This window comes from Hoplias malabaricus, chromosome 2 (genome assembly GCF_029633855.1).
Source record: "Hoplias malabaricus isolate fHopMal1 chromosome 2, fHopMal1.hap1, whole genome shotgun sequence".
Taxonomy (NCBI): Eukaryota; Metazoa; Chordata; class Actinopteri; order Characiformes; family Erythrinidae; genus Hoplias; species Hoplias malabaricus.
This window is the reverse complement of record NC_089801.1, coordinates 29,236,132-29,263,752: the sequence shown is the minus strand read 5'-3', so window position 1 is coordinate 29,263,752 and position 27,621 is coordinate 29,236,132. Positions and strand designations below refer to the sequence as shown.

General features: G+C 37.6%; 2 protein-coding genes across 3 annotated transcripts; both read right to left on the bottom strand.

Annotated features, from left to right (window-relative positions):
* Positions 1-349: 349 nt before the first annotated feature.
* rps6ka4 (ribosomal protein S6 kinase, polypeptide 4) lies at positions 350-19,400 on the bottom strand. 2 transcript variants are annotated; one of them, XM_066658956.1, is made up of 18 exons: positions 18,381-19,400; positions 16,922-16,993; positions 15,706-15,773; positions 15,297-15,447; positions 13,310-13,425; positions 12,129-12,236; positions 10,795-10,875; positions 10,497-10,600; positions 9,808-9,958; positions 9,053-9,214; positions 8,510-8,635; positions 8,229-8,362; positions 7,581-7,674; positions 7,289-7,459; positions 6,420-6,617; positions 5,639-5,798; positions 5,012-5,172; positions 350-4,765 (listed from the first exon to the last, which is right to left on the bottom strand). In XM_066658956.1, exons 1-18 carry the CDS (start codon positions 18,478-18,480, stop codon positions 4,550-4,552), a joined length of 2,373 nt encoding a protein of 790 aa, XP_066515053.1. In that variant the 5' UTR covers positions 18,481-19,400; the 3' UTR covers positions 350-4,549. The 2 variants fall into 2 exon arrangements, with proteins under 2 accessions (XP_066515053.1, XP_066515054.1); XM_066658957.1 differs by lacking the exons at positions 350-4,765; positions 5,012-5,172; positions 5,639-5,798 and adding an exon at positions 6,785-6,864 and having other exon boundaries at positions 6,590-6,617.
* A 4,019-nt stretch (positions 19,401-23,419) lies between these two features.
* On the bottom strand, positions 23,420-26,857 carry rom1a (retinal outer segment membrane protein 1a). Its single transcript, XM_066653145.1, has 4 exons — positions 26,708-26,857; positions 24,793-25,223; positions 23,908-24,154; positions 23,420-23,653 (listed from the first exon to the last, which is right to left on the bottom strand). The coding sequence occupies exons 1-4, from the start codon at positions 26,855-26,857 to the stop codon at positions 23,420-23,422; spliced, it is 1,062 nt and encodes a 353-aa protein (XP_066509242.1).
* Between the last annotated feature and the right edge of the window lie 764 nt (positions 26,858-27,621).

Below are 27,621 nucleotides of genomic sequence, written 5' to 3'. Positions count from 1 at the left end.
AACTGATAATTATTCACTATTAATTAGATTTAGTGCAGCAGAGTAAATTAATAATAGTAGGAGGTTTCTGACAGTTGTTTCATTAAATGCAGAAATGTGTAGCGCCTGTCAAGATAGCATATGTTTAATAATGAAAATATCACAAAATTTTGTTAGGATTTGCTATATTTTACACCTGTAACAATGAATCTGTGACAACTCCTAGAAATCCTGTTCCCCACCGCCTTGTTTAATTTGTGCTCAATAAATTGGAATGAGGACTAAATGTAACGTAAAATTATGTAAAGCAAATTAGCAGCTTTCACATTTTCAAATAAAATTGAATGTGTAAAGTATCTAAGGGCTTTGCAACATCAAACACCATCTAACATTTCCCCCAATGCTTGCTTTATTCTTTAGAAGAATGATAAGAACAGTGAAAAGTTCTATGAAAACAAAGTATTCCCTACGGTCAATATGTGGAAACATCTAAAAGCCTCCCAATACTTGCATTTTTTTAATGGGAGGATTAATATGATACAGGACTAAGGTCCCATTAGGATAAAAGAATGGTTGCAGAGGATTTGAGTAAGAGTAAAGAGTATTATATTTTATCTTAGGGATTTTACAGTGTTCTCAATGCAAAACAATGCATTTATGTTGCCTTAGAACAGTGCATTTGATTTAAGTTTCATGATAATTTTCTTACAAAAAAAAAAACAACCTTATTTGGTAGAGGACAAAACATCAAATATTCTTTATAAAAAATGAAAAAGGTAACAATAATAATATTAATATTAGAACATGCAATTCAGAACTAAACCATAAAAGTTACATTAAAAAAAAAAAAAAAGAACAAATTCCCAACTGGCGACATACAATAGAAAATCAGATCCATTAAAACAAACAAAAGCTTTGTAATCAAAGCCATGGATATTTCCATAATTTCCACAAATACTACCTTGTTTTGGTGCAGTGTGCAAGACTTGTAGAAGCAAAGAATAGGACGCTCCTACTGCAAAATTATAATGAACATAATAAAGAAAAAAAAAAAAAACACCTCAAATAAAGCAGGCAAGAGGTCACAGCCAATAATAAACAAAATAAAACAGTAACCCAAAATTAGAATAAAGAAATAAATATCAGATATAAACAGTTTTTTTTAAAGCTGGAAACATTATCATCATCAATTACAGCCTAAATTTGTGTGACATCAGAAAAGCAATTTAATCAAGTAAATAAAAATGTTAAAATATTAAAGTGTATAATCAGTGTGTTCATCACCCAAAAAAGACATCGAAACCATCTTTTAATGCACCGGCCTCCAAGCCATTTAGTAATCCATCCATTTTTTATCACATTAAAAAAAATGCAGAATCAGGTTCAAAGTGAAACACATTAACCAAACCCCACAAGAGTAATTAAAAACTCACTTTTAGATGATTCCAATCACTAAGCGGCACTGAGTAACTGTGAGCAAGATTTCTCTGGTTTGTCTTTGTCTGATTTCCAGCCTTTTCAAATTCACATTCAGTGTGTGTAACACCAAAGGCCAAAGGCCATTGAGCTCTGCCATGGCCTTCTAGCACTTCATCCAGCACAGTGCTCACTTCAATACAAGTGCACTAGACAAAGTTACTACTACTACTTGTGAAAATAGAAAGCATCTGCCAAAGGTTCAGTTTGGCATTAAAAATCAAGAGCATATTTAACCACAACACAGCGACCAGTTTCATATTACAACCTCACCACATTCTAATGAGTACATACTGTTGTTTTGTTACACAGTGCTGCAGAGGAGATTAGTACATCTGTTCGTTTGGCCTTTATTGAAGCTCTCTGTCTGCGCATAGCGATCAGGACACTCCGGTACATTTAGCCAATATATAGAAGAAACTACCAGCAGAATATTACAGAACACAAATTCCACCCTCTGTCCAAAGTGGAAGATTAGGGATGTAAAAAATTAGGGGTGCACTAATACTGACTTACTTTGTTAATAATTAACATTTCACAATTATTGTTATTGCCAGTCATTTTAAACCAATACTTTAATTCTGGGAAATCTGGGAAAAAGTTCCCTCCATAATTCATTATGAATCATAAGACAGTTGGTTCACTGATTAAATTCATGCCACTCTTATGTAATTATAAACTTTAGGCCTGTGCCAGTAACAGAACCCTCTTGTGAGGGCAAGCCTGGGGAAAACAACTACAATAAATGGTGAAATGGGAATTTGCTTCTTGCATTTCCTTTGTGTTTTTAACAAGTGAACAAGGACAAAAAAAGTAATAGAATTTAACATAAAACTTAATTTTCTCAAATAAAAAAATATATATATATATATATATTAATGCTGTTGCTGGATTGTAATTAACTGTAATGTTTAATTAAGCCACAACAATGTATTTAATCTAGCAGTGCAGCTCAACAGCCAGATCTTTTTAGCAATTGTAATACTATCATAGGCTTATCGAATATTCTCTTATGCCAATGTGTGGGATACCTACAGATGAAAAAGTGAATAAATAAACATTTTTATATCAGCTGTGAGCTGTTCCCATGACACCTAATTTAACCTTCAGTGGGCACACGGCTGGTTGTACGTAATTAAATTGTACATAATTTCATAGATAGTCTTTTAATAACCTTTATTACAGTACCATCACCATTCCCGCTGAAATAAAGAATTTAATTCCAATATTCCACGTGTGGAGCAGTGGTGTTATTCACTGTGTGAAAGTAAGTGAAAAGTGAGTTGAAAACAAACTGAAATGCCCAGGACTAGTCCGCAAATAAGGCATTAAATATTCAGTTGTTTTTCTAATACTGGACAAAAATAATTACATGATTTTCCCGTTTCTCCACAAAGAATATATAGGTCGTCAATATAGCGTGCACCCCTAGAAAAGACGTGTAGTGAAAGACATGCTCAACTGTTTTCACTATCACTCCGCTTCTCACAGTGCTGGATCACACACACCTCAAATGAGGAGTGCAAGTGTGCGTGTGTGAGCATGCTGAAGCCCTTTTGCAGATTCAAAGCACTGGTGCAGGTGTTGTAAACCTGGCTACTGCACTGTACAGTAAAACACACTCCCCTGGCAGCCACCTATAGAGTTGAACCACGAGCAAAAAAGCCTCAGTTTGAACAGAAAGAAGAGTGTTAAAGAAGTGGAGGCTGATTTGTTCAAGTACGATTTGTTAAAGGGGCTGATCAAACCTTTGAGCCAAAACACAGCTCTGGGTAGCTCCACATTGGTTGTTAGTCAGAACAACATAACTTAATGCACCATTCATTAAAGACCCTAAACAAGAGGTCACAGGTGCAAAAAGTAGGGTTTTTCATTTAAATTTCGCTTTAAAAAGACGTCCTTGTAGGTCATGGTATCACAAACCAACATGTTATTATACTTCTTGTTTTAAGAAAATGGCCTGACAAGGCTCTTGTAAAATCTATGAAAATGCTAGTTTTGAGTAATGCAACAAATGCTACAGACTTACTGACACAGCACAAGCAGACAAGGCACAAGCACACAAAAGCTTGTAGTAACAGCAATGTCAAAGTCTATTACTCACTTATTCCCACCAATGCACTTTCAGTGGTGCAGTCACAAATTGATGACCTCTGGTACATTAGCACCAATCGAGTAACTGAGCGTTATTCCGACCCAGACCGAAGTTAAAACTGTTGGTGACGATTTCTTGTTGATTAACGGTCTACATTAGAGCATGTGATTTGGCCTTTAAAAAGAAATAATTCTTAATAGCCTGTGCATAACATGCGTATATTCGCATTCAAGACAGTTACATTAACCAATCATATTTTTTATATTCTTAAAATGTTATACAGTATATGATTCATAAAAAGCTGTGTTCAGCAGTTGTTAGTCTTTACATTTATTTTTTTAAGGATATTTTAAAATGGTTCCCTTCTATTTCATATGGCTTTCTGTCATGGTTTTTTCACCTTGACTTCTTCCTATCTTTTTTGTCCCCTTTAAAAAATAACTAACCTTACATTTCACTTTACAAAAAAAAAAACCCTCTGTGCGCCATTAGGCAAAGGCAGCACTTTTCAAATTGTGTACATTTATTCAGATATGTTCAGGCTGTATTAAAATGTTCTCACAGAAATATCTCTTTAACAGTGCCCATACCCTCAAGCAGTGAAACACCACAGAGTGTCTCCTGAAAAATGTGTCCAAGCTCTGTGGTGAAAAGGAAAGAAAAATGTGTGTCAGAGTGAGCAAACCTTTACTTGGCTTCAGTAATCCAAGACTTGATGTTCGATCATGCCATTGATGGCCCGCCGTCACACATAGATCCATATGTGACAAGCATTCAAGCCATCCTGTGTTCAGTCAATTGACTTTGTTCATTAATTAGCCTGCTTCAGCCATTTTGAGCTTATGTCTCTATAGGATTCCACACCTCAGAACAACGAGTACTCTTTATATTCAGTCTCGTTACATTTTAGTAATGCTTATTTTCACTGACCTCTTCTTCCAAATATAAAAGGTCAGCAAAGCATTGAAAAAGACACAGGGAGGGTTCTGAGTTAAAGGGTTACAGTTTTGGATCACTGTTGGGAGTGAAAGCCTGGCGACCCTGTGTCTTGGGGTGGGAAGCAGAGGAAGAAGAGGATGAGGATGAAGACGAGGACGAAGAGCTGCGCCGCGTCTCCACACCTGTGCTGGTCATCTTTAGCTTTCGACGTTTGGCCAGAGGCGCGTTATCCACACTTTTCAGGAAGAAGCCCTCTCGCTTGCCTCTGTTAAATGCCTGAGTGTGGTGTAAACAAGTGGACAGGAGACAGGATGTAGACAAAGAAAAAAAACAGAAACAACTATCATTCCTGCCATGTATGTTAGTTATCACTTTCCTACTTTATGAAACAAAAAATACAGTCTATATACCCCATAAGACACACCTTTAGCTAATTTGTATAGGCTAGAAGCCCTAACAGTTATCATTAAAGGGAATTTTGTTTAAAATAATAGAGAAGATAAGATTTGGCTGCTGGCTGACCTTGTAAGTAGCATTTACATAGGTGCGGACTGTGGGGCCACTGGACTCTAAGATATCGGGGGTGCAGAGAGGAGTCGAGGACACACCCCCACACTGAAGCCATGCATTCTCTTTAAGAGCAGACAGCTTCAAACGCCGCTCTGGGTCAACGGTCAACAGACCTGTGAGAGAGGAGGAAAAAGAGAAAAAGGGATATATCAAACACTGCAATTAACAGAAACAGATGAGTACTACATACCCTTTAGTAATGGTTCTCATGTCTCCTCCGGGAACACCAGTTCCTTTAACAAATTACTATGCCTCCAACACTTAAAACTGTTACCCCTAATCATAATGATTAGTTGATAAGTGTGTCCAGGTGATATTGCTTAAATACAGCATGGACAGATATGGCCTTAGGAAGCTCTCACTGAGAATAATTTGCTATAAAATGTGAATATAAGTTTAATCCTCATTCATTAGAAAACAAGACTGGCGATATTAACATTAAAGAGGCTGTGATCTAGAACATCACAATATGTACAAGTATAGAGCCATCTTTAATAACACAACTAAGAATGTAATGCATTAGCATCTTAAGATCAAATGAACAGCTAAATGAACAAACGAACAGCTAAGTCAACCTACCCCTCACTAGATCTTTGGCTTCCTCAGATACACCTTTCCATGCATCACCATCCAATGAGAAGTCCCCTTCTTTGATCTTTTGCATGATGTCAGCAGCATGGGAAGAGGTCATTCCTTTTTTTCCACTCTGGAATGGGACTTGTCCAGAAAGCATTGTATACTGGCAGAAAAAAAATAACAACAGTCAACCTATCCATCACGCAAATTCTAAACTGCAAGACAATTGCAAGTATAACACACTGATGATTTGCCAAACTGCAAGAGAGAGAAAGAGAAAGAAGACATGAGTTAAATTAGAGAATGTGCTGACCAAGAAGTGTGAACATACTGCCTCTTTAATTGGCGAGTAGACAGCAATATATTAAGTCATAAATTTTGTGAGTACAGTTAAAGATGCTCCTTTCAAGGTCCTGATTACAACAGAATGAATGAACTACAAGGCCTCGAGTACTTCACTCAGGCCTCATCCAAAAGCATCTGGAATTTCTTTTCTTTTTTTAATAAATAATCTAAAATCAACACAATATCATTTTCAGAAATCTCTCTACTAGCCCAACAGGGGGCTTGGGTTGAAAACATTTCCTTACCATGGTGAAGTTGTATATGTATCATAAGAAATTTAACAACCCTGCTCCATGATTTAGGTTGTATTTTTCTTGTTATTTTATCTATTTATTTTTTATATATTTTGGGTGATAAAATCATGTATCAATTTTTAAATGGTGTACAACTATCATGGAAAAATCAATATCTTACAAGCCTGGTACACCCACACACTCACCAGTATGACCCCCAGGCTCCATAGGTCGCAAGCCTGATCATATCCAGAACTGTGGAAGAGCTCAGGAGCAGCATACTGCAGAGTAAAACACGGGGTCTGCAAAGGAGCACTGCCACTGCCCGCAGGAAACAAACGCGCAAAGCCAAAATCAATCACTTTTAGCACAGATTCCTCTGCTTCATCTGCAAACAGCACATTCTGAGAAAGAAAGAAAGAGAGAGAGAGAGAGAGAGAGAGAGAGAGAGAGAGAGAGAGAGAGAGAGAGAGAGACAAAAGGATTGTTTTTTGCACTTATCTAAACCAGGTGTGAAGCAGTTGTACCTATACTGAACATTGCACAATGCTATTCTAATCTTTGGTTCAACCTGAACGGTGCACTTTGCCTTCCTCCTCAGCCAAGCTCCTACATTTACATGCAAATCAGATGCAAATGCAATGTTCCTTCCTGCAAAGAAAACAATTAGAATCTTGTTTGTGATGTAAAATGAATGAGTTTATTACTGCTACTGATTCATATTGACTCTTCATGGTTCTGCTGTGTTTTTGGACTGCTAATGAAGCTTGTCCTTAAAAATGTGCCTATCTAGGTACTGACTTGTCTATCTCCTCAGGTGTGTGTCCATGTAGCCATCCTTCTTCATCTGCCTCATTTCATTAGTGATTCAATGAAAAATCGGTTTATCAAACTTTAGCAGCATCTTTAATTCTTTTATTCAATAGTTATTCAACACTTTTTTTAATTCCATTTTCTTCTTTTTTTTTTACCTGTCTCTATTTATATACAGATCTGCCACATGCATTAAAATTTTGGAAGATGACCATTAGCCTTGGTATTAATATATTCATCCCTCATTCATCCACCCATCTACCTCTGGTTTGAGGTCCCGGTGCACGACTCCAGCCTCATGCATGAAGCTGACAGCTGAAACCAGGCTCTTCATCAATTGACTGGCCTCTCCTTCAGCAAAGAGCTTCTTCTTTTTCAATCGTTCCAACAGCTCACCTCCACGCAACAGCTCCATCACTAGGTATGTATGGTACTGAGAAGGAGAAAATAGTGGAATTGAAAAAATCAAGATAAGCCCCAAGACCCATTATTTGAAGAGGCTTTTCAAATAAATTGTGTGTGTGTGTGTGTGTGTGTTATTGTACATCACGCACCTGATCGGTGTACACTTCATGAAGAGAAACGATATTTGGATGAGACTGGCACTGCCTAAGTGCTGCAATTTCTCGCTGAGTCATGGACTCCATCCTATGAAACCCCAACAACAAATAGTTTATTTACACAATACCTTTTTTTTTAAGAGCTGTTCAAGCATCTACAGGCAACAACACTCTGCTCAAAACAACTGACTCAAACTGAAACTGAATCATGAGGTTACAGTTCCTAAATGGGCCGTGTACCAACACTCTTTCCAAAAAAGTTGGAACATTTGGTAAAATGCTGTAAAAACAAGTGATTTCTGGTGGCACAAAGAATAAAATTACAATGTTTTCACTGAATAACAAAAGTACATTTTGTAAATATAAACACATTAAGAATTTGATGCCTGCAACACACAAAAATTCTCTCTAAAAGCCTACATCAAAGTTTCACATGTGCAAGTCAGCCATGCCATGCATGATGTTGGCTTTTGTACATATTGCACATAACAGTTTGGATGGTTCAAGAGAATAAAAAAATAATCACAGATTCTTGTGTTTATTGCATGTGCCAAATTGTCTAGAAACAGGGTTTGTTTTTTTTGTAGTCTGAACTGAGTCCGTCTGGTTTGCTGCGAGGTCAGACAAGGTTGTTGTACACACCTGCGGCTAATGATTTTGACAGCATACTCTTGGCCACTCTGCTTGTGCCGGCATCTCCTGCAGATGGAGAAACTGCCTTCACCCAGGGGTGGACCCTGCAGACACAGCTCATAATGCAGGAAGAACTGGGATTCCTGAGAGAGAGAGAGAGAGAGAGAGAGAGAGAGAGAGAGAGAGAGAGAGAGATATTACAGAGAGAATATGTATAAAATGCATATGCTAAGACTTTACTAAGTTTTTGCCTAATTACAGAGAGTCTGGTGCAATTTAGTGTCCTGTACCTTTAACATGGCGCTGCGTTGAACAGTAGCTGATCCAGGTCGGTCCACATTTACTGGAGCATCCAGAACATCGCCCATCACTGCATTCTTATTAAACAAAATGGAGGGTGCCACAAATGAGTAGCCCTGTATCCAGGAGATAGAAATAAATAGACAGAAATGAGTTACATATGTGAACCTGGGATCAACAGACAAAATTAGCAAGGGGCTTATTTGATGTGTGTGTTAAGGCCCTGTCAAGATTAAAACACTCTGACCAGTATTATTTGTAAGGGAAAATGTCACCCACTAAAATAGAAAACAAGATATTTTGACAATGTGTGTGCTTGGTTTGGCACATTCTGCTAAGTAATGTATAAACAAAATATTAATCCCGCTAAAAATAAAAATCACTTAGCAAGAGTCAAAAGAATTCTCTTCTGGTGCCTAAAGCTATGCTTAGGATTAGATTTAGGTGTGGGAATAGCTTTATTTAACTACAGATAATGCACAACCTATAGAATACTCACAGAACAACGGTAGCAAGTGTGTTTGTGTGTGTACCTGAAAAAGACGGTCAGTGCTAGGTGGTGTGCTGGCAGGGGAGTATACCGGTTCCATGCCTGTGAACTCCTCAGCAAAGTTCCCCACATCCAGCTCATTACGGAGTTCTGGCTTGAAAGGACTCGCTACCTTCTTTTCTGACAGCTCAGCCCAATTCAAACCCTGAAGCCAAAGAGAAACACATGAAAGCATATGTGCAAACATTTTAGAGCTTAAATATTTGTCTGAACCCAATGGGACCCAACTATTCAGGTCTGCATCAGGTTTTTTTCAAGGTCGAGCTTAAGATTAACATTTGTGTGTGCCTTAAAATCTGTAACAGTCCAGACTGCATTGACTGTCCTTATTTTATCCTTCTCTGCACACAAACTATACATTTTTTAATATGACATGCTGCCACTTTCCACTTTATATACACAAACATATTTATTTATTTATTTATACACACACGCACATTCACATGTACGTGCACACACACACACACAATATTTACTGCCCTGACTGTAAACATATTTGTTTTGCTTCATTTATTTTACTGTATATATATATTTCCACAATTCTTTTTTAAATTCAGAATGTTCATTCATATCATACTGTTTTGCTGATGCTATGCCAAAATGTTATACACCAATGGTCATACCAGTAAAGCTTACAAAACTGAATTCAACTGAATTGAAAGAGAGAAAGAGAGAGAGAGAGAGAGAGAGAAAGAAAGATAGATAGATAGACATAAATTGCACATATGAAAAATATACCTTGAAGAATGGGTGACTCTTTATATCCTCAGCCCCACGTGGTCCGGAACCCAGTCTCTTGTGTGGGTCCTTCACTAGTAGCTTCCTGATGAGATCCTGAGCCACTGGACCAATCAAAGAGGGGAATGGAGGCTCACAACGCAAGATACGCCTATGGGTGGGGGGTGTAACCATAGTAAAATATTTGTGAAAAACAATAAAGAAGAGATAAGTGAAAGAAAGAATTAGATAGAAACAAAGAAACAGAGTGAATTATATGAGCATGAATTAACAAAAAAAAAAGAAAGTGAGAGGAAGAGAAAAGTGAATGTTTTAGAGAACACAGATAGAGAGTTTGAAAAGTGGCAAAGATAGAGAGAGATAAAAATGTTAGTGATAGAGAGACAGGGAGGCTTCTGAACACTAAATTAGAACACTACCTGCTGTAAAGCTAATACAAATGCTTCCTAAACTAATATTTAAAAAAATTTGGAAGGGAGATCGTACAGAGCATAAGGGAGAATATGCTAAGTGAATAGAGAAAACAAGACAGGATAAAAATGTGTGTATGAGAGAGAGAGAGAGAGTGTGAGAGTGCGAGAGAGGGAGAGAGAAACATATTGTGTAAACATGTGTGTGAGAAAACAGTGGGATGAACGTGTGAGGGAAGGAGTGAGTGGGTATGTGGAAGTGAGAGAAATGTGACTCACTTAGACACCTCACTCTGGGAGTTCCTCTCGCCCTCCAGTGTGAAAGGAGATGCTCCTGTCAACAGCTCAAACATGAGAATCCCTAGACTCCACCAATCTACTGCCTAGAGAGAGTTAGGGAGAAAGAAAAAGAATTATGAGCTCACAAATTTAAGCATTAAACAAGAAAAACTCATTCATTAACAGTTTTCATAGGGTATGCACTACACTCTTAAAAATAAAGGTGCCGACACAGTAATGTTGACACATTTCCAAATAGTGTGTGCGCGTGAGAGAGTAAGTAAGTGTATGCATTTACCTTGCCATGGCCTGCCTTCCCTCTGATGATCTCTGGAGCCATGTACTCAATTGTACCACAGAATGAGTACGTCCTCTCCTTCTGTAAATACAGAACCAGCAGTGTCAGGTCACAATATCTTGAGGGCACCAGGATTAAAAACATGACATAAGTCCCTATTTAACCTATTCATGGGAGTGAACACTCACATTACACATACATACATTATACTGCCTTCTCAAAACCTCACTCCAATGTTTGGAAATAGAGATGTACAAAAATTTCTAATTCAAACGGCATGTTCTATTTGTTATTTTTTTCTAATAACATATTTAAATATCACACACGCACACATTATATATATATATATATATATATATATATATATATATATATATATATATATATATATTTATATATATATATATATATATTTTTTTATATATATATATATATATATATATATATATATATATATATATATATATATATATATATATATACACATAATAGGTTTTTAGGTGTATAGGTTTTTTCATGTTATCATGTTTGTCATCTTCATCAGTCCTTACAGTTATAAAGAATAAATTGTTTGATAAATAGTCTTTCAAAATGTGAAAATTCCTGAAATATCTGGGCATAGAGTTAAAGGCAAGTTGAGTTTAACTGGTTTGTTGTGGAAGACTACATTGTTCTTATACCCATGCAAAAACCTTCTGAAATATAATTGCTATACTGATATGTAGAATGGTGTTGAATCACTGCTGGCTTTTATGCCTGTCCTCGTTTGATTATGTATTATCATTATATGGTAATAGCTACAATGTTCTCTCAGGAATAATGTAACAGCTCACACATTTTAGCCCCTTGATGTGATACTAGCACTCATCACAGAAACCTTCCAGTAGTGTAAATCACCTTGGCAAAAAATTGTGATTGAGCAGAGTTTGTAAATATTATTTTAGCATTTATTATATACATTTAAATCCAAGCATTGTGTTTTAATTAAAGTTGATTATTATAAATATATCCAAATTATTAATTTATTTCAGGTTTATAAAATCTTAGCAAGCATTGTTTTTCCTTTTTTTCATTTATTAAACAAGTAAATTAATTTACAATAAAGATGTCTTGATAGAATAATGCACAGACAGTCAAAGACACCCCCCCACACACACACACACGGCAGATGGATGGACACTCTTGCTCAATTCAATTTGAAAAAACATGCATGTTCACTTACGCTAATAGAAAAACAAGGTCTGAAAACTCTGTTGATTGAATTATTGACAAAAGCACACACACACACGCAGTTCAGGCTGACACTCTTCACTTGACCCCAATGTAACACTCACCTCCTCCTCCAAAAATTCCTTACTCAGCCCAAAGTCAGTGAGTACCACGTGGCCCTCGCTGTCCAGGAGAATGTTTTCCAGTTTAATGTCCCGGTACACGATGCCAAGCTGCACAAAACAGGCCAAAAAAGCAGCTCATGAAAACAACAGTCACACTGTCACAGCTCAGAGGTGCACATATATTCAGCTATGAACATCCCGGTAACACAATGCTGAAGCAGAGCAGATGTGGGAACATTAAGCCATTTTCAACTATTACGCTGTGTGCGTTAAATATTTTTTATTAGACCTTCCTTATTCCTTAATGTTTTTAATATTCAGTATCTAACTACAAGCAGCAACACCTTTCTTAACTCAGTACAATTTTATAGTATACAAACTATAAAAACTTAAATCTGGAGTAGGTCATTTTGTTATTTAGAGGTAATTACCCTTTATATTCCCACAGCTTGCAGTAAATCCAACGGTCTGACAATATAAATAAAAGATTATATATATTAAGTAAAAATACTGTCCAATCATTTAACTTACATCGAAAAAAATAATTGGATGTCTTATAGCCTGTGCAATGCATCACCCTCAGAACTGCTCTGATCATTTGCCACATGTGCTGCAGGTTTAATCAGTTAACAAAGGTGATCAAATTCACAAGTGCACTAAACAATTGCAACAAGAGTGAAATACTAACAGTTAAAACGTTACACCTGGGAAGATTATTTACATTTAAATGTAGTTATCTTCCGAAAATATTATTTGAATTTTTACAACCATTGCACTTGAATTATAACATTCAGACTTTGACCTTATTACAACATATCTTTTTTTTAATAATGATGTGCCAATATAGGAAGTGTGGGCAAACATTTTAACACAGTAAAGCAGGATATTCTTAAAAGCTCTGTTCTTACAAAAAAAATCAACATCATTTATTGTTGTACTCTAAACTTCTGTCTGATGCCAATACCAAATTGATTTAGATACCAGTGTGCATCCCTAGTTCAAAAATGTAGTAACTATGATAAAATGAAGCGTGAACCCATATACAGACCCTGAGTATTCAAGCATTTAATTTGAACATAATTTTGATTGAGCATAAAGCCATTTTTTATAAACAACATCTCCCAAAAATGATAAGCCAATGGATGAGTGGAGCAAAAATTCATGAATGCTATAATTCTCACCTTGTGCAGATGCTCCAGGGCCAGGATAATCTCACCAACATAGATTCTCACCTCACTTTCTGAGAAGTGATCTCGTTGGTAAAGGTGAGTAAACATCTCCCCTCCACTCACATAGTCTAAACAAAATCAAACACATGAGAGAATGTAGTACAACTGCATTATTTTAAACTCATTTATCAGTACATGATCAGCTTCAACATTTCTTTGAGTAATACAGGAAGTGGTGCCACATGGAGAGAGGAACGATACAGAGACATGTGTTTTCACACCAGTCTAAACTGTTACTTTGCATCTCTGCCAAGCCCATTTAATTCAGTGGTTATCTAATCCAGAAGGTATAATTTTATAAAATGTCTTATCTAAGTGTTTTAATAGGAAAGTTACTAACAACACATTCACTCCCCCCCCCCACCCCCATTTGAGGTAAAACATCCAATTTGGAAAAGTCTGGGAAGTGAAAAAGCAAAACAGTGGTACTATAATCTACAAATTACTAACTATAAAACAAAATCAATTTACATGGGATCAGAGGCATAAGTATAAATTACAGTTTCAGACAGACTGTCCATATGACTAAATGCAACAGATTCTGATAAATAAAAAAAAACACAATAACAAGTAGAACATTATTACTTGGATGGCTGCCAAGAACTTACAATACTCATAAAAAATATTATGAATCACACACAAATTTTCTTATCCCTCCCTTAACAAAAATTCCAAAAGTATCCATGCAAAGTCACAAGCCAGATTCTGTCTTTTGCTTTATCAATCAATTCAAGTATAAAAAATACTTTTACATGTTTTGGGATCTAATTTTTCAGTTGGACTGGTTTCTAAGAAAAACCTACTTCTCCTTTCTTCATTAAAGGATGTCTAGGAGCTGTTGAGGGCACTTCTAGTTAAAGGAGAGGGTTTCTATACATGAGTAAAGTTTGGGACTCCCTTGTCTCATTCCACTGGAAGCTGCCATCAACGTGGGTTCGCACAGGCCATACGTTTGGTGAAATATATGTGCTTTGCTTGTGTTCCAAGATTTATCAACACAATACAAAATACATGAATACAAATTGGTTCAGGAAGAGTGCTACCATCAAGTATTTTAAGCATATACACATAGACATTCTGTGTGTACATCTGTTTTTTGTAGCTCTTATAAGCAACAGTTTTTGTAGGTCAGAGCACATGTTGAAAGCTATTAGTTTATTTTTGGTTGGTTTGAAAAAGAGGATTTTTGGACTGAATGTTTCAAAGCTAAAAACCATGGGCCATCTTAAAGCCCTTGGGATATAGTACCATTAACCCTAAAGGCACTGGATTTATTAAGAGATTTGTGTGTACTTTTCAGTCATGCTCACTTACATTACATTCATATGTTAATATGTGGCATAATAATGGTGCCTTCACAAGGCAGTGGGCTTGTTTATAAATGTCAGTATCCAGCCCAGTTTGTCGATCAGTATCCACCCTAAGAGTTTCACATTCCAAATCATAATTTATTTATTTCTGTAATTGCTTCAGTCTAATTACGGTGGAGGTAGGTATGGAACCTACCGGGAATCATTAGGCAGAAGGCAGGAACACACCCTGGACAAGGCATCAGGCCATCAAAGGGCATCACATTCATTTTCACTCTCTCTCTCTCTCTCTCACACACACACACACACACACACACACACACACACACACACACACACACACACACACACACCTGAGGACAGTCTTACACAACCAATCCACCTATCAACATGTGTTTATTGGATTATGTGAAGAAACCAGAGAACTCCTCGCAGACAGTGACATATTTAAGCCTGAAACCAGGACCCCAATTTTTAATATATATATATATATATATATATATATATATATATATATATACGTATGTATGATATATTCAAACCTGTAGTATTAATGTAGCTTAAATGCATTTTATTACAAACCAATAAATTTGAATACCAGCGTAAAATTCTTATAACAAGGCCCTTACCCAATATTAGGTGTAGCTTGGTCTGGGTTTGAAAGGCATAGTGCAGAGTGACCAGGAACGGTGACTGGCGAATGTGCTCCAGAACCTGTCTCTCTGTCCGAGTGTGTTCTGCCGTTTTTGCTTTCTGGACAATGGCGGCCTTCTTTAGAACCTGGGCATTAAGAAGTCCAAACAAGTCTACTGTGAGTTCAGTGAGTACTCTGGTCCTGTTATGTAATCCTAGATATCATTTCACCATTCTTCCGTAAAAGATGGCTTAACATAGATGTGTCATTGCAACAAGGGAGAAGCAGAAGGTAACTCTTTAGGCACTAGAAAAAAATCTTTTTTACTCATAAATCATTGCACTAATACTTATATAATTCAGCATGTGTTAAAACAACAGAACTACTTTAAATCGTAAACAGACCTTCATGGCATAAAGCTTCCCTTCATCATGGCCGCTGATCTTCCTTACCAGGAATACTTTTCCATAGGCTGTAAATAAAAGAAAAATGTCTAGGTGTAATTATTTCAGTAGGATAAACAGCAGAACCTCAGATGAGTAATAGCTAGCTGCATACTGATACTATAATCAGGTCATGATAAATGATGTCTACCTTTCTTTAAGACGATATCAAGAGACAAAGTGTTAGTGAGATGAAGAGTGATGATCACCTAGCATGCTAGTCAAATTAAAACGGACTACCTCACATAAAGAAGCACAAGTAACCTGTGAATCACTCTCAATGTTTTCTTTTTTTTTCATCTGTATTTCATGAGCTATTTTACCACTTCTCAGAAAATCTAAACTGACAACCATAAATCCTCCCCTCAAACTATACATCACAGCATCTAGGAAGAGCTGGCAGTTTATCTGGTAAGATGTAAATGGTTTTATGCCAAATAAGGGTATTGTCCATTACCTTTAGCTAGCCTCAGCAAGTAATACAGAGGTAGCAAAGTTTAGTATTTCACAGTTCCAATCCTGATGACAAAGCTGCATCGGTTTGGGAAGTTACCTTTGTAAACAAACCTCAAACTGCTAAAAAATAAACCACAAATATGGACTGCAGAAACTTCCCAGTGGAAACACAGGGCTAGACAAATAATGCTCAGTAATAGGGGTAAGGTAGGAGCCAGTTGTTGCTACTTTGTCACAAGAGACACAAAAGTGGAAGAGCAAAAAGTTTAGACTAAGTTCTGACTGGTGCTATAAGATTTAGAGGGCAACAGTGAGTTTATTTATTGTTGCTTGAGCTGTACCTGTCTTCATTTTTGGGTTTCTAGATAGTCAACTAGATATAACAGTATGACCACAATAAAGGTTATTTGTATATAATTTTGTAGGGCAAATTTTAGCAGTGGTATTTATTTTAAAAAGATGACACATTTGTTAATATTGCATAATATACAGTGGGGAAATAGATTCTTGGAATTTGAAATACTAAATAAAGCATTTACAAATCAGGCTTTTTAAATCATTATTAAGATCCACTTATTCTCAATATGACAAGAGCATTTTGCAGCTCCAGAGGGGTGCCAGTTCAGAAGTTGTTAATTTCTCAGCACAAAACGCCAATATGGCCTTGTTTGACAGAACAGAATGAAACAGACAAGCTGTAAAACTGATATGAACCTCTCACCTCCAGTGCCAAGCACTTTGAGAAGCTCAAAGTTCTCCATGCCAACTTTCTCTGTGTATCCCGTGAGGTTTGCTGTGGAGAGCAGTGCACATTATGAGCAAAAAATCACAGCATGCCATCTTAGATCTATCTTCGTATAGGCACCAGCATTGGAGGACTAAAATTGCAAACTCGTGTCCACTTGTTGCTGTGCATACTTTGTTAGACCCTCTCATCCTGTTCTTCAAATGGTCTACATTATAGAGGCAGTGGTATGGGGGTGGTAAGTTTTGTGTGTAAAGGCTACTATTACTACTGATAAGGAAGAGTAGTGCTGCTGGATTTTTTTTTTCTTGTTTGTTCACTTGTTTTTGCTTCTGAGTTTATAAATATCAGCCGGACTAATAAAAGTCCACAAACCAAAAACAACCAACCAACAGTGTCTTGAGGACAGCATCCTGTAACCACAGATACTGAACTAGAGGTTGACCAGAAACAGATGTCTCTCCGATTTTACATCTACAAGGTGGACCAGCAACGTAGGTGTGTCTAATAGTGGGTACAGTATTTAAGCAGTCCTGCTATGCCTGATCCACTTGTACTATGCCATAGAGCACTGAGAATGATCCGTGCCCTATATTACCTGTTCTGTGGGGTTTGTGACATTGAACAACAGGGTCTACAATAGCTCAAAACTACAATGATAATTTATATGTTAAACAGGACCGCAAAAATGACAAGTGTAAATTAACGTAGACACAAGGATGTAGCTATGACATGGTTGATCAGTAAAGAAGTACATTATTCTGTAGTATCAGTCACGCTCATAGTAGCATCCCCTCAGTAATGACTTCCATTCAGATTATAACTGTTCAATAATCCTACACAGTAGAAAGATACACCCACTCCCAAAAAATGTCAGATTTTTTTTCCATCAGACCTTATGCCATCAAATGAGACATTTGCTTTGCATTTTTGAGAGGTCCTTTATTAACTGTCATTCATTTACAGCATTTCTGAAGTGCAATTGATGTGGTTCAAAATTGCAGCCATCAGTTTGTTTCATTTCCAGATCCTTTCAGCTGTTTAGACGAGAACATGTTTGTGGAATGATATAATGCCATGTATAAAAAGTTGGTATCTGGATCTACTGATACCTGAACACTGAACAGTGTTTAACGGCATATGTTAATGCCCAGATCCTAGTCTGGACTATAAGGGCCTAATGATTTCCTTAGGTTCTGAGACTGTACAAATGGAACAAAGTCCAACCCTTGTGTATATTGGAATTGGTCAGAGATATAAGACCTGCAACAAACCGTTACAGAATATTTAATTTATTACAACGTTTTCCTGATTAAGTTCATTTCCCTTTAAATATCAACAGAGTACGCTATTTCGTGTTATAAGTGGACACAACCTTACAGATTAAAACAGTGAGTTTTGTCTGAGTCAAACCTAAGGCAGTAGGTTCACCTACCAGTCGTGATTTCATGTTTGACGGTGCAGACTTTCTTCCGAGTCTCTCTGTCCGAGTCCTCGCTACTACTGCTACTAGAGCTACTACCGTCTCCAGGCATTATCTCTGTACGGTTTCGTCTGGTTTTCGTGAATAATGCTGCTCGGAAATGCTCTACTGCTTTCTATGTCCACATCACGCACTTCAGCCGACAACGGTCTGTGTCTAACGTTACAGCGCTCACGGAGAGGAATAGTGCGGCACAGCGAACATTTCTAACCGCGGCTCACAGATGTGAGACAGACATGAATGAATGGCGGCTGTTTTGCTTTGTTTCTGCTTTTTTTTTATTTTGGTACTTGTTGGCAGATCACAAATCCCTCTGACATCCTGCTGTGGGCTCTAATCTTCATAAGCGAGCCCTAATGTCTGTGTGACTTGTTTTTTTATGCCGAGACCTAAATACTTAATCGTCTGATGTATGGTCACTTTTGACTGAACGCTAATGTGAGCCGAGTCGTTTTGTGAAAGGCGACCCCCGCCTCGATAACTTCAGTTCATTCGGTTACAATGTCGCCCGAAAGAACTGCTATTTCCGTATATTTTACTCTGTAGCTCACAGCTACAAAACTAAAATGACATGCAACTGGTCTCCAACAGCCGGAGAGCATCTAACGTTATCAGCTCTCTGTGTCTTGGGTCATTTTTTCGGAATATGTATCAGCTTAGCGCTAAACAACGACCCCTCGACGAGCAAGCTACCCTCTCTCTCTCTCGAGTTCATTAACCGGCCTCAATAATAAATAAAGATGTCGTAGCCCTGCTAACGAGCTAACGTTATCGTAACGCTAGCGAACTCGCTAGCACTCCACCTTGACAGTCACATTCAAAAACTCCCCGGCTTAGTTAGGATGTTGCCGCCGACGCAGTGTTTTCCGAGTAATTCTGATTTTACGGCATTAGCGCTGAATTTATGCGCCTGTAAAAGTGCAAGGGCTGAAAATAAAACGGTAAATGAGAAAAGTGGAGTTTAAGACTGGGTTCTACTCCAACTACGGAAGCCGGAATGACTGTGTGTCGGAAAGACAGGCTTCCGAACGGGAGGGAGGCTGGAGAAAAGGGAGTTGTTTCCACAAAAAAGTAAACACCCACAACTGGTTCCTCTTGCTCACTTGCAGGTTTCTGCTTTTAAAATGATAGCAAAAGGACGTTATGTCGTCTCCTACTCAAACATGTAACACACTGGGTTTGGTAGTGGCTGTAATAAGACAGGGCTATGTCTCAAATGGCACATTTCTCCCTACATAGTGCACTAACTTGTCAAAAATCTGATTTCTACACGTAAATATTGCACTAAATAGGCTGTTACACAAGGAGTCGTGCGCCATGTTATTACTTGTAATTATTTTAAAAATACATAAAACTAAGTTGATGTAAAAATAGACTTAGACATAGACGAGTAATTTTCTTAGACTTGAAGTTGTATGGGGGTTGGGTCATGTTGACACATGTCATCTACTTTAGCAGGACAGTTGTATATTTTATTTTTAAAATACAACTTTGTAATAATTATAGTATGTACTGCAAATACTGCTGTCTCCTTTCAGTATCCCAATCTCTCTAATTGTGCATTCCAACTGTGTACTAAAGGCTAGTAAATGTATATTATCCTGAGACATTTCTATGCCAACAAATCTGAAAGCTGTAGTTCTCATGCTTCAGTGACACAAATTGCTGTTGTATTACCATTTTTCCAATTTTTCCTTTTCAATTTTGGATTGCATTTTAGAGACAATGTGATCAGCATACTCAGAAACTAGTACTTATGATGCATATGGATGTGCATATTTCTGTATATTCAGCTTTGAAGCTTATAACTACACACTCAAAAACTACTTTCAAATGTACCCAAAAACTATGATCATTGGATTCATTTGAGTTCACAGATATTTTATCTGGTTGGACACATTTAAATGCCATGGTAACTCTTGTAGTTCATTTAGGAGGAAAAGGATACTCTTGTCATATGCTATGGAATTGTCTGCTCTTTGTGATTCTTTTGTGGTAGGGTGCAGGATTTAAGTCACAATGGATAGAAGAAATATATTTATATAAGTACTTTGCTACAATGTCCTCTTTGCTACCATCCTTCATTTAGTGAGTGTACCACACTGGACTTCATGTGAAGTTTTGTGTGTTAAAAAAATTATAGCTTGTGAAGAACTTCCGCTGATTGAAAGTATAATTATGCTTGCATAAGATGTGTCTCTATTATCAAGTAAAGGAGCAAAAACCTAAAAAATATACCCATCATTATGCTTTCAGGCAAACAAAACATGTGAAACAATGGAGCTGACATGATTGACAGGACAAATATGTAGAAAAGAAAGGGAGGAAGAAATAATGCTAACTACTTTTACGACTGCTCAAATGTAGCATGTTCCTTCTTTTATTAACAGCACATTTATCTTATCAACAACTGTATACTGTAACAACTGTAATATGAATATTTGTAATATTCATATATTCAGCCTTCAGCCCAAGGCTCATCAATGAAAAAGGGACCGAAGAGTTGAAGATGGTCTGACCAAAACAACATGACAATCAAAATTTGGACCTAGTCTCTCAGATCCTTACTCTTGCCTATTTTTCTTGCTTTCAGCATCAATATAAAAAACTGTTCATTTGCTACTTAATATGTCGAATGCTTTGACAAATTGTTTTATTTACATTATTATTATTATTATCCATCCATCCATCCATTATCTGTAACCGCTTATCCAATTTTAGGGTCGCGGGGGGTCCAGAGCCTACCTGGAATCATTGGGCGCAAGGCAGGAATACACCCTGGAGGGGACGCCAGTCCTTCACAGGGCAACACACACATTCACTCACACCTACGGACACTTTCAAGTCACCAATCCACCTGCAACGTGTGTTTTTGGACTGTGGGAGGAAACCGGAGCACCCGGAGGAAACCCACGCGGACAACACACCAACTCCTTACAGACAGTCACCCGGAGCGGGAATCGAACCCACAACCTCCAGGTTCCTGGAGCTGTGTGACTGCGACACTACCTGCTGCGCCACTGTGCCATATACATATTTTCTGATTAGTTACCATAGGGATTTAAAAATTTTTGACCCAAGAAAACACACCCAAATATAATTACTATACGTTAATGGGCTATTTCCAAATTCTGAAATATTTCTTGATCAGTGAAACTGTAATATATATATTATAAAAATAATAATAATGGAAATAGTCCATTAACGTATAGTAATTATATTTGGGTGTGTTTTCTTGGGTCAAAAATTTTTAAATCCCTATGGTAACTAATCAGAAAATATGTTTTAATTTATGCAGCCTAACATTAAGATAAAGCTAATGACTCATTGTGCCCAGGTGTAGACCTACACTCAGTCCCACCTCAGATGAACATTAATCGGCTATGTAACTTAAATGGCTTAAGCTTAATACATTTATAAATGTCTGTACTAATAGGGGTTAAACCTAGCACATAAAAATACCCCATGTCTCTTCATATGTTATAATTCCAATATAGTTCATCTAAATATGTCAATTTGTCAGTTTCAATCATATATATGAGTTCATATTGCAATCATATTCTTCCTGTGCTGGTTTTCCTTGTGGGACCTAATCGGATGCAGTGAGAGTGAAGGTGCTTGTGTAGCAGTTTGAGTATTAAGAGTCTGGATTAGGGTCAGTTTGAAAGGTGTCAGAAATGAGGGCATTGATATAGAGGCCCTCATTATATTACTGACATCATTCATCAGTCTCTATAATCCTATTGCAGCCACCCACTGACATTCAGATGTGTGCGCATGTGTGTATGTGTGAGGTGAAGTGAGGGAGAGTGTGTGGGTCACAAGTGTTCTTGTGCTTGTGATGGAGAGATAAATACTGTGTTGGTATGCCTGTGAGCTAGTTTGTGTGTTGGTGAGTGGGTGGGTGGTTGTGAGTTCATGCTTTACTATCAAAGTCAAAAGTCAAAGACACAGAGTCAAGTGAAAGATACTGCAACGCATCTATTCGCACAAAATTGCACTACACAACAAAGCAGTTAAAAACTTAAGTTTTTATTCAATCCAACTCTTGGATTTCCATAGTGCAGTATGTTTTCTGATGCTTAGCAGAGCATTGAGCAGGGGCTGACTACACCAGCTTTATACATTTACTGTTATCTGTTACAGTTATCTCCTTGCATAATGTACAGTAAAGGATTTAATATGTTTTTTAAAAGTTTTCTTACATTCCATTCATCTTTTTTGTTCATTTCTCTAATGTTTTTCAAGGAAAAGTAGTTTAAATAAACATTCATCTTGGAATCATAAGTTTAGTCCCATAATTTTTAATAAGTCTATTACTTGAGGTTGCTGTCATTGATAAACAATTGTGTAAATGAGAAATAAATGAATTTGTTGTTCTTTCAAATTGTAATAAATGGTCACAATTCGATTATCTGGGGAAAAACACTATTCATCTTGCATCTCATTCAGCATTGGCATTGACTGTGAAATTGCAACAAGAAGGCTGCAGTTTGAAACTCCAGAATACAATACTAAACTTGTTGCATCTTCCAGTTAATTATTAAAGTCTTTATTGATCACTGAATGCTCATGAATCATCCAAGCAGACTCTTTGGAAACCTGATTTTCGCAAGGCTTCTTCACCATGGTACTCAAACACAAAGAACAGCCTTATGGCCACATTTTTTGGTTTCATTTTCAGTCATCATGCACACACTTATAATGATCAGAGATGACTGAGATATTTTTGCCTTTAAAGGAATTGTCATGACATTTACAAAGAATAAGGGATGATATATAGGAGATATTTTTGTTGAAAACAAATAGAAATTGTTTGGTCTGATGGTGATTATTTCAAAAGGGAAATATTTTTGATGGGAACATTGTTAAGTGTTAAGGTACACTGTACAGTACATTTAGAATAAAAATTCAGGTGTGACAGTAATTAAAATGTACCCAACAATTACATTGTTCTGATATTAATCATTGGGTCAGATTTATGGGGTAATCTAGGTGCCGGGTGTTGCTGATGATGTCCCTGCAGCCCCTGCCTCTGCCTTGACCTGCCCATCTTGCACCTGGTTCAGCAACAGAAGTTTCAGCACAGGGTCAAGGTACTCCATGATGGTGTCAGAGATGCTTTTCTCCAACAGGTAACCCTCCGTCTCGATCTCCATGTTCTCCTGGCCAAGTACAGCCTCCATGGATGTCTGCAGGTACCTCAGGCTTGCTAGCACAGTGCACTGTGGGGAAATAGGAAATCAGACTGTGAAGCATTTGTGTAAGGCTTAAAAGGTTGCAGAACTAAGTAGGTGAGGGAAGAAGATAGTTAGTATTACATTCAGTTGTGTTGAAACTTCAAATTAGCACTTCCTAAGCATTTGTTTGGTGCCAGTTGTACTGAGTCTTCATTTTTCTGGCAACTCCTACTCTCTAGTTGCCTAAACAGTTTTTGAAACAAACTCAGAAGGTTCTGTTCCTATCTGATCTTAGATACCTGAAGCACAAAGACAGACAGTGCCACAGTCCCAAAGCTGCACATCAAGCCCATGTAGTAACTGAGCAAAGCCTCCCTGCAACCATGGATGAAGATGTTGAGTTCCTCAGTTTGGTGTTCATAATTGTAGTGGGCAGAGTTGTTCGTGAGTTGGTACTGGATGCAGGGCCGTGGGGAACTGGGGTTGCAGCAGCTGAATGGGACACCATCCACCAGGTAACGCCCATCTACATTGCTCTTGATCCGGCTAGAGGAGACAAAAATGGAACCAAACAAAGAGTTGCATCAGATGTAATATGATGAACTGACCGGTCCATTTTTTTCCACCCCAATGCATATGATCTAATTTCTGAAAGGCTTAATAAGTAGCTGCCAACTTGGCAAAATAAGCTCCATTACTCACCAGAGAGTATAAAAACCAAGAATGCATATTTCAGATAAATATATTACCAATAATATCCCCATTCTGGTTTTCTGTTTCACTGGAAGTCATGAATCATTTTCTTTATTTTAAGTTCCTTTTTAAAACAGAATTTATCAGTGATTTAAAAATCTTGAGGTCTTTCAAACCTAAAACTAAGTAACCAACAAGATAAAGACTTTACTTAAATACCACATAATCCAGGACCAGACATTGGACCAAAGAGCCAGATTTGAAGAACCTGTAGACATTTGTTATAGGTCTGTATGTTTCTACCAACCCCATGAACTGGAAAACAGTAAAATCAAACAGTTTCACAAAATATCATCCACTGGGAAGTCCCATGCTACTCAAAATATTTGATCAGTCCATGATGATAATGGCTACAAACTGCAGTATTGTAGTATTGTAGTATTTAATGCTCAGGACCCTATGCTAGGGACACCTTCCTTGATCTCACTTACTCCTTAACTTCCTTGGAACTGAAGTCCAGGTAGCGGTTGCTGATCCACTGGACCTCAAACCAATCCTTGTAGTCATTGTTGCCGCAACACTGGAACTCCATCTGCAAGCGGTCAATCGTCTGCTTCTGGAAGCACCGACCCGGGGTGTCAGTGTCCTTGTAGAAGCGGATGCCGTTCTTTAGACCGACCTTCAGTGAACCTTCCAAGGTGCCTCCCATAGCATAACTCAGGATGACAGCAGTCAGCATGAGGGTGGTAAAGAAGATTGAGCAACAAAAGTAGGGCTTCAGGTAGGTCTTCCAGCGTGGGAAGCGCCCAGCATCCAGGGCATCCTGGCAGATCCGTCCTGCAAAGTAGTTGATGCCCATGGCTGCTATCCCTGCAATGATGAGTGTGTTGGGTACAATGTAGATTTCAGTGTTGTCCATCACCTACAGGGAAGATTTAAGGGTTTATACAAAATAAATATCTGCAATTGCACAGTTTCTTTTTTTTCTTTTTTTTTTTTTTTGAATTATTGGATATTTTACAGCTTTTGGCATGCTCTCTTATCCAGAAAGTCTTAAAGTTTGAATCATGTTATACACTGTTTGGGGGTTTTGGCCAAAGACGTTCACTGAATGAACTTGGTTTTGCAGCCTAATCTGGGAATGGATCTTTAGTCCATAGTGAACCATACCACTATACTTTACAATCAAAAGATATAAAGCAGCTAGTGTTAGACCAACCAAAAAGGCTTTGTTATTAGACCTTCTCAGGCCCAATCATGCCTAATAGCTTAATGTGATGTATAAGGAAGAAAATAATTTTTACAAGCAACTAATTGCAGAAAAGCTAGAATCTAAACTCCTGGACGCCAGAAATTGCTAAATGGCTCTTAGCCTCCCCAGGCAACCTCAGGCTTTGAGCACATAATGCCACCTCTGATTCATTCCATTGTACTTTTAAGGCTAGTTAATTAAGGCTAGTTTAACCAATTTAGGCTTTCCTCACAAATTAATTATTTTGAATCACTCTTACTTATACATCTTTTAAATCTTAAGTACATATTATGAATCAGGCAGGCGATTTTGCACATGCTTGTGTTGTTAGATCAGTGTATAGCTGCTTATGATCCATCTCCACCCAATTCGTTAACAGGTCACCAGAAATAACTACTGTGAGTTTGAACACATAAACGTCCATTGGTTCAGCTGAATTAGTGATAGATAGAGAGCAATCCAAAAGAAGTAGTTTAATGGGGCAAGTCCATGGGCTGTTATGCAGGATCAGACAGATTCATTATTGTGACCTAGATTATGATCCATACAGGCCATTGGATAACTCTTCGAAGAGGACAGCTTCTTAAGCCTGTTCTAACCAGCTTAAATAATATTTATATTCACCTAGGTTAATCCGGTCTAAATATTTCAGTTCTTTCTAAGAGTCCTTGAGTGTACACATGCACTAAAAAAAGCTACATTCCATCATTACTTTTGAATCATATACATACACAATACTATACACATGTGAAATAAAAGGCTGTTTATGGATTCATTGTTTTTGTAATGATTAATTAATTAATAATTACTAAAATGTTAATATAATATTAAAAGAAACGTAATATATTTTTTACAGTGTTTTTTTACTGGGTAGGAAATTAGATGATATTAACTGTTAGCCTAAAACTATACAGCTTTAAGTGTTAAATCAAAATAAAATTAATATCCAGAATGTTTCTGAGAAGTGGTGTCAATGGCCAGGGCTAATAGTAATGTAAATACGCTACTGCCTTTTTGGTGTTTATTTGATAGTAAATAAAAATACAAGTGATTATGGTATCTGTACATTTATTAATAGGCCAAATGATATTAGATGGAACCAACACTGATATTAAATATTTTTAAGTGGACAACAGACAGCTGTGTTTAAATACCTCTGCCCTTCTGCGTAGTTCTGTCTTCAGGAAACAGCCCAGGCAGAAAGTGATCGCTCCACCTAAAGTAGCCAGCCAGGAAAGCAGCCATAAACCCTGGGCCAATTTCACCCTTTTCTGAAAGGGGAACTTCATCTTTGCCCACACCATGATGATGACCAAGAAGTGTTAGAATTCAGAGAAGAATGCTGAGAAGAAGATAGTGTCCAGAGAAGTAAGCCGGGCCACCAAAAAGTAGAAAACTATGAGTTTGATTGAAGTGAACAGAAATTGTAGAACCAGGCGACCAAAGACCACTAGCAATGCCAGTGAAGATGATGGCTAATGGTCCTTAAGAATTTCCAAATTGTTTTGAAAAGAAGAGCCCTCAAAAAGACAAAAGATGCTCTTGTTATCCAAATCCAAGGGTAAATCCTCTTGAGAATATGTGGTCAGATTGATTTCACCCGAACAGTTTGACCTTTTGGGTTTTCTAGTCCTGGTCACTTAATCCGAATCTGGTGGTCTGTCCGGGTTTTGGTGTGGTGATCCCCCCAGTCGAGATGCTAAAGATGGCACGGATACCCACTCAGTGACAGAGAGGGGTACATTTGCACCTCTGCTTCCATGCTTGGGTGAGACACACTGGATTTGGCCAAAGCTGGAGGACTGGAGCGTCTTACCTGTAATCCTTTACCTATCCTATTACAGCAGTCTTCTCCAATGGGAATCCAGGGAACTGTCTGCTCAGCAAAGATTAAGATTGCAGCTGGACATTAAGAGGTGCACCCATATTACCATAACATAGCAATCATCATCAAAATATTTCGCTTTTGGTGATTCTACAATACACTTGACACGTGGTATAGGTATAAACAGCAAATGTCCGTGGAGAATTAGCTGTGCAGGCCACCAATTGTATGCAAATCACAGTG

Excerpts from the sequence above, each read along its gene's own strand:
- rps6ka4 (XM_066658956.1), bottom strand. The coding sequence starts at position 18,480 with ATGCCTGGAGACGGTAGTAGCTCTAGTAGCAGTAGTAGCGAGGACTCG. Across the intron at positions 10,876-12,128 it reads AGGAATTTTTGGAGGAGGAG|AAGGAGAGGACGTACTCATT; the intron begins GTGAGTGTTACA and ends CTGTATTTACAG. Across the intron at positions 9,215-9,807 it reads AGAGTCACCCATTCTTCAAG|GGTTTGAATTGGGCTGAGCT; the intron begins GTATATTTTTCA and ends CTTTGGCTTCAG.
- rom1a (XM_066653145.1), bottom strand. The coding sequence starts at position 26,857 with ATGGTGTGGGCAAAGATGAAGTTCCCCTTTCAGAAAAGGGTGAAATTG. Across the intron at positions 25,224-26,707 it reads AACTACGCAGAAGGGCAGAG|GTGATGGACAACACTGAAAT; the intron begins GTATTTAAACAC and ends TCTTCCCTGTAG. Across the intron at positions 23,654-23,907 it reads TGTCTGTCTTTGTGCTTCAG|TGCACTGTGCTAGCAAGCCT; the intron begins GTATCTAAGATC and ends ATTTCCCCACAG.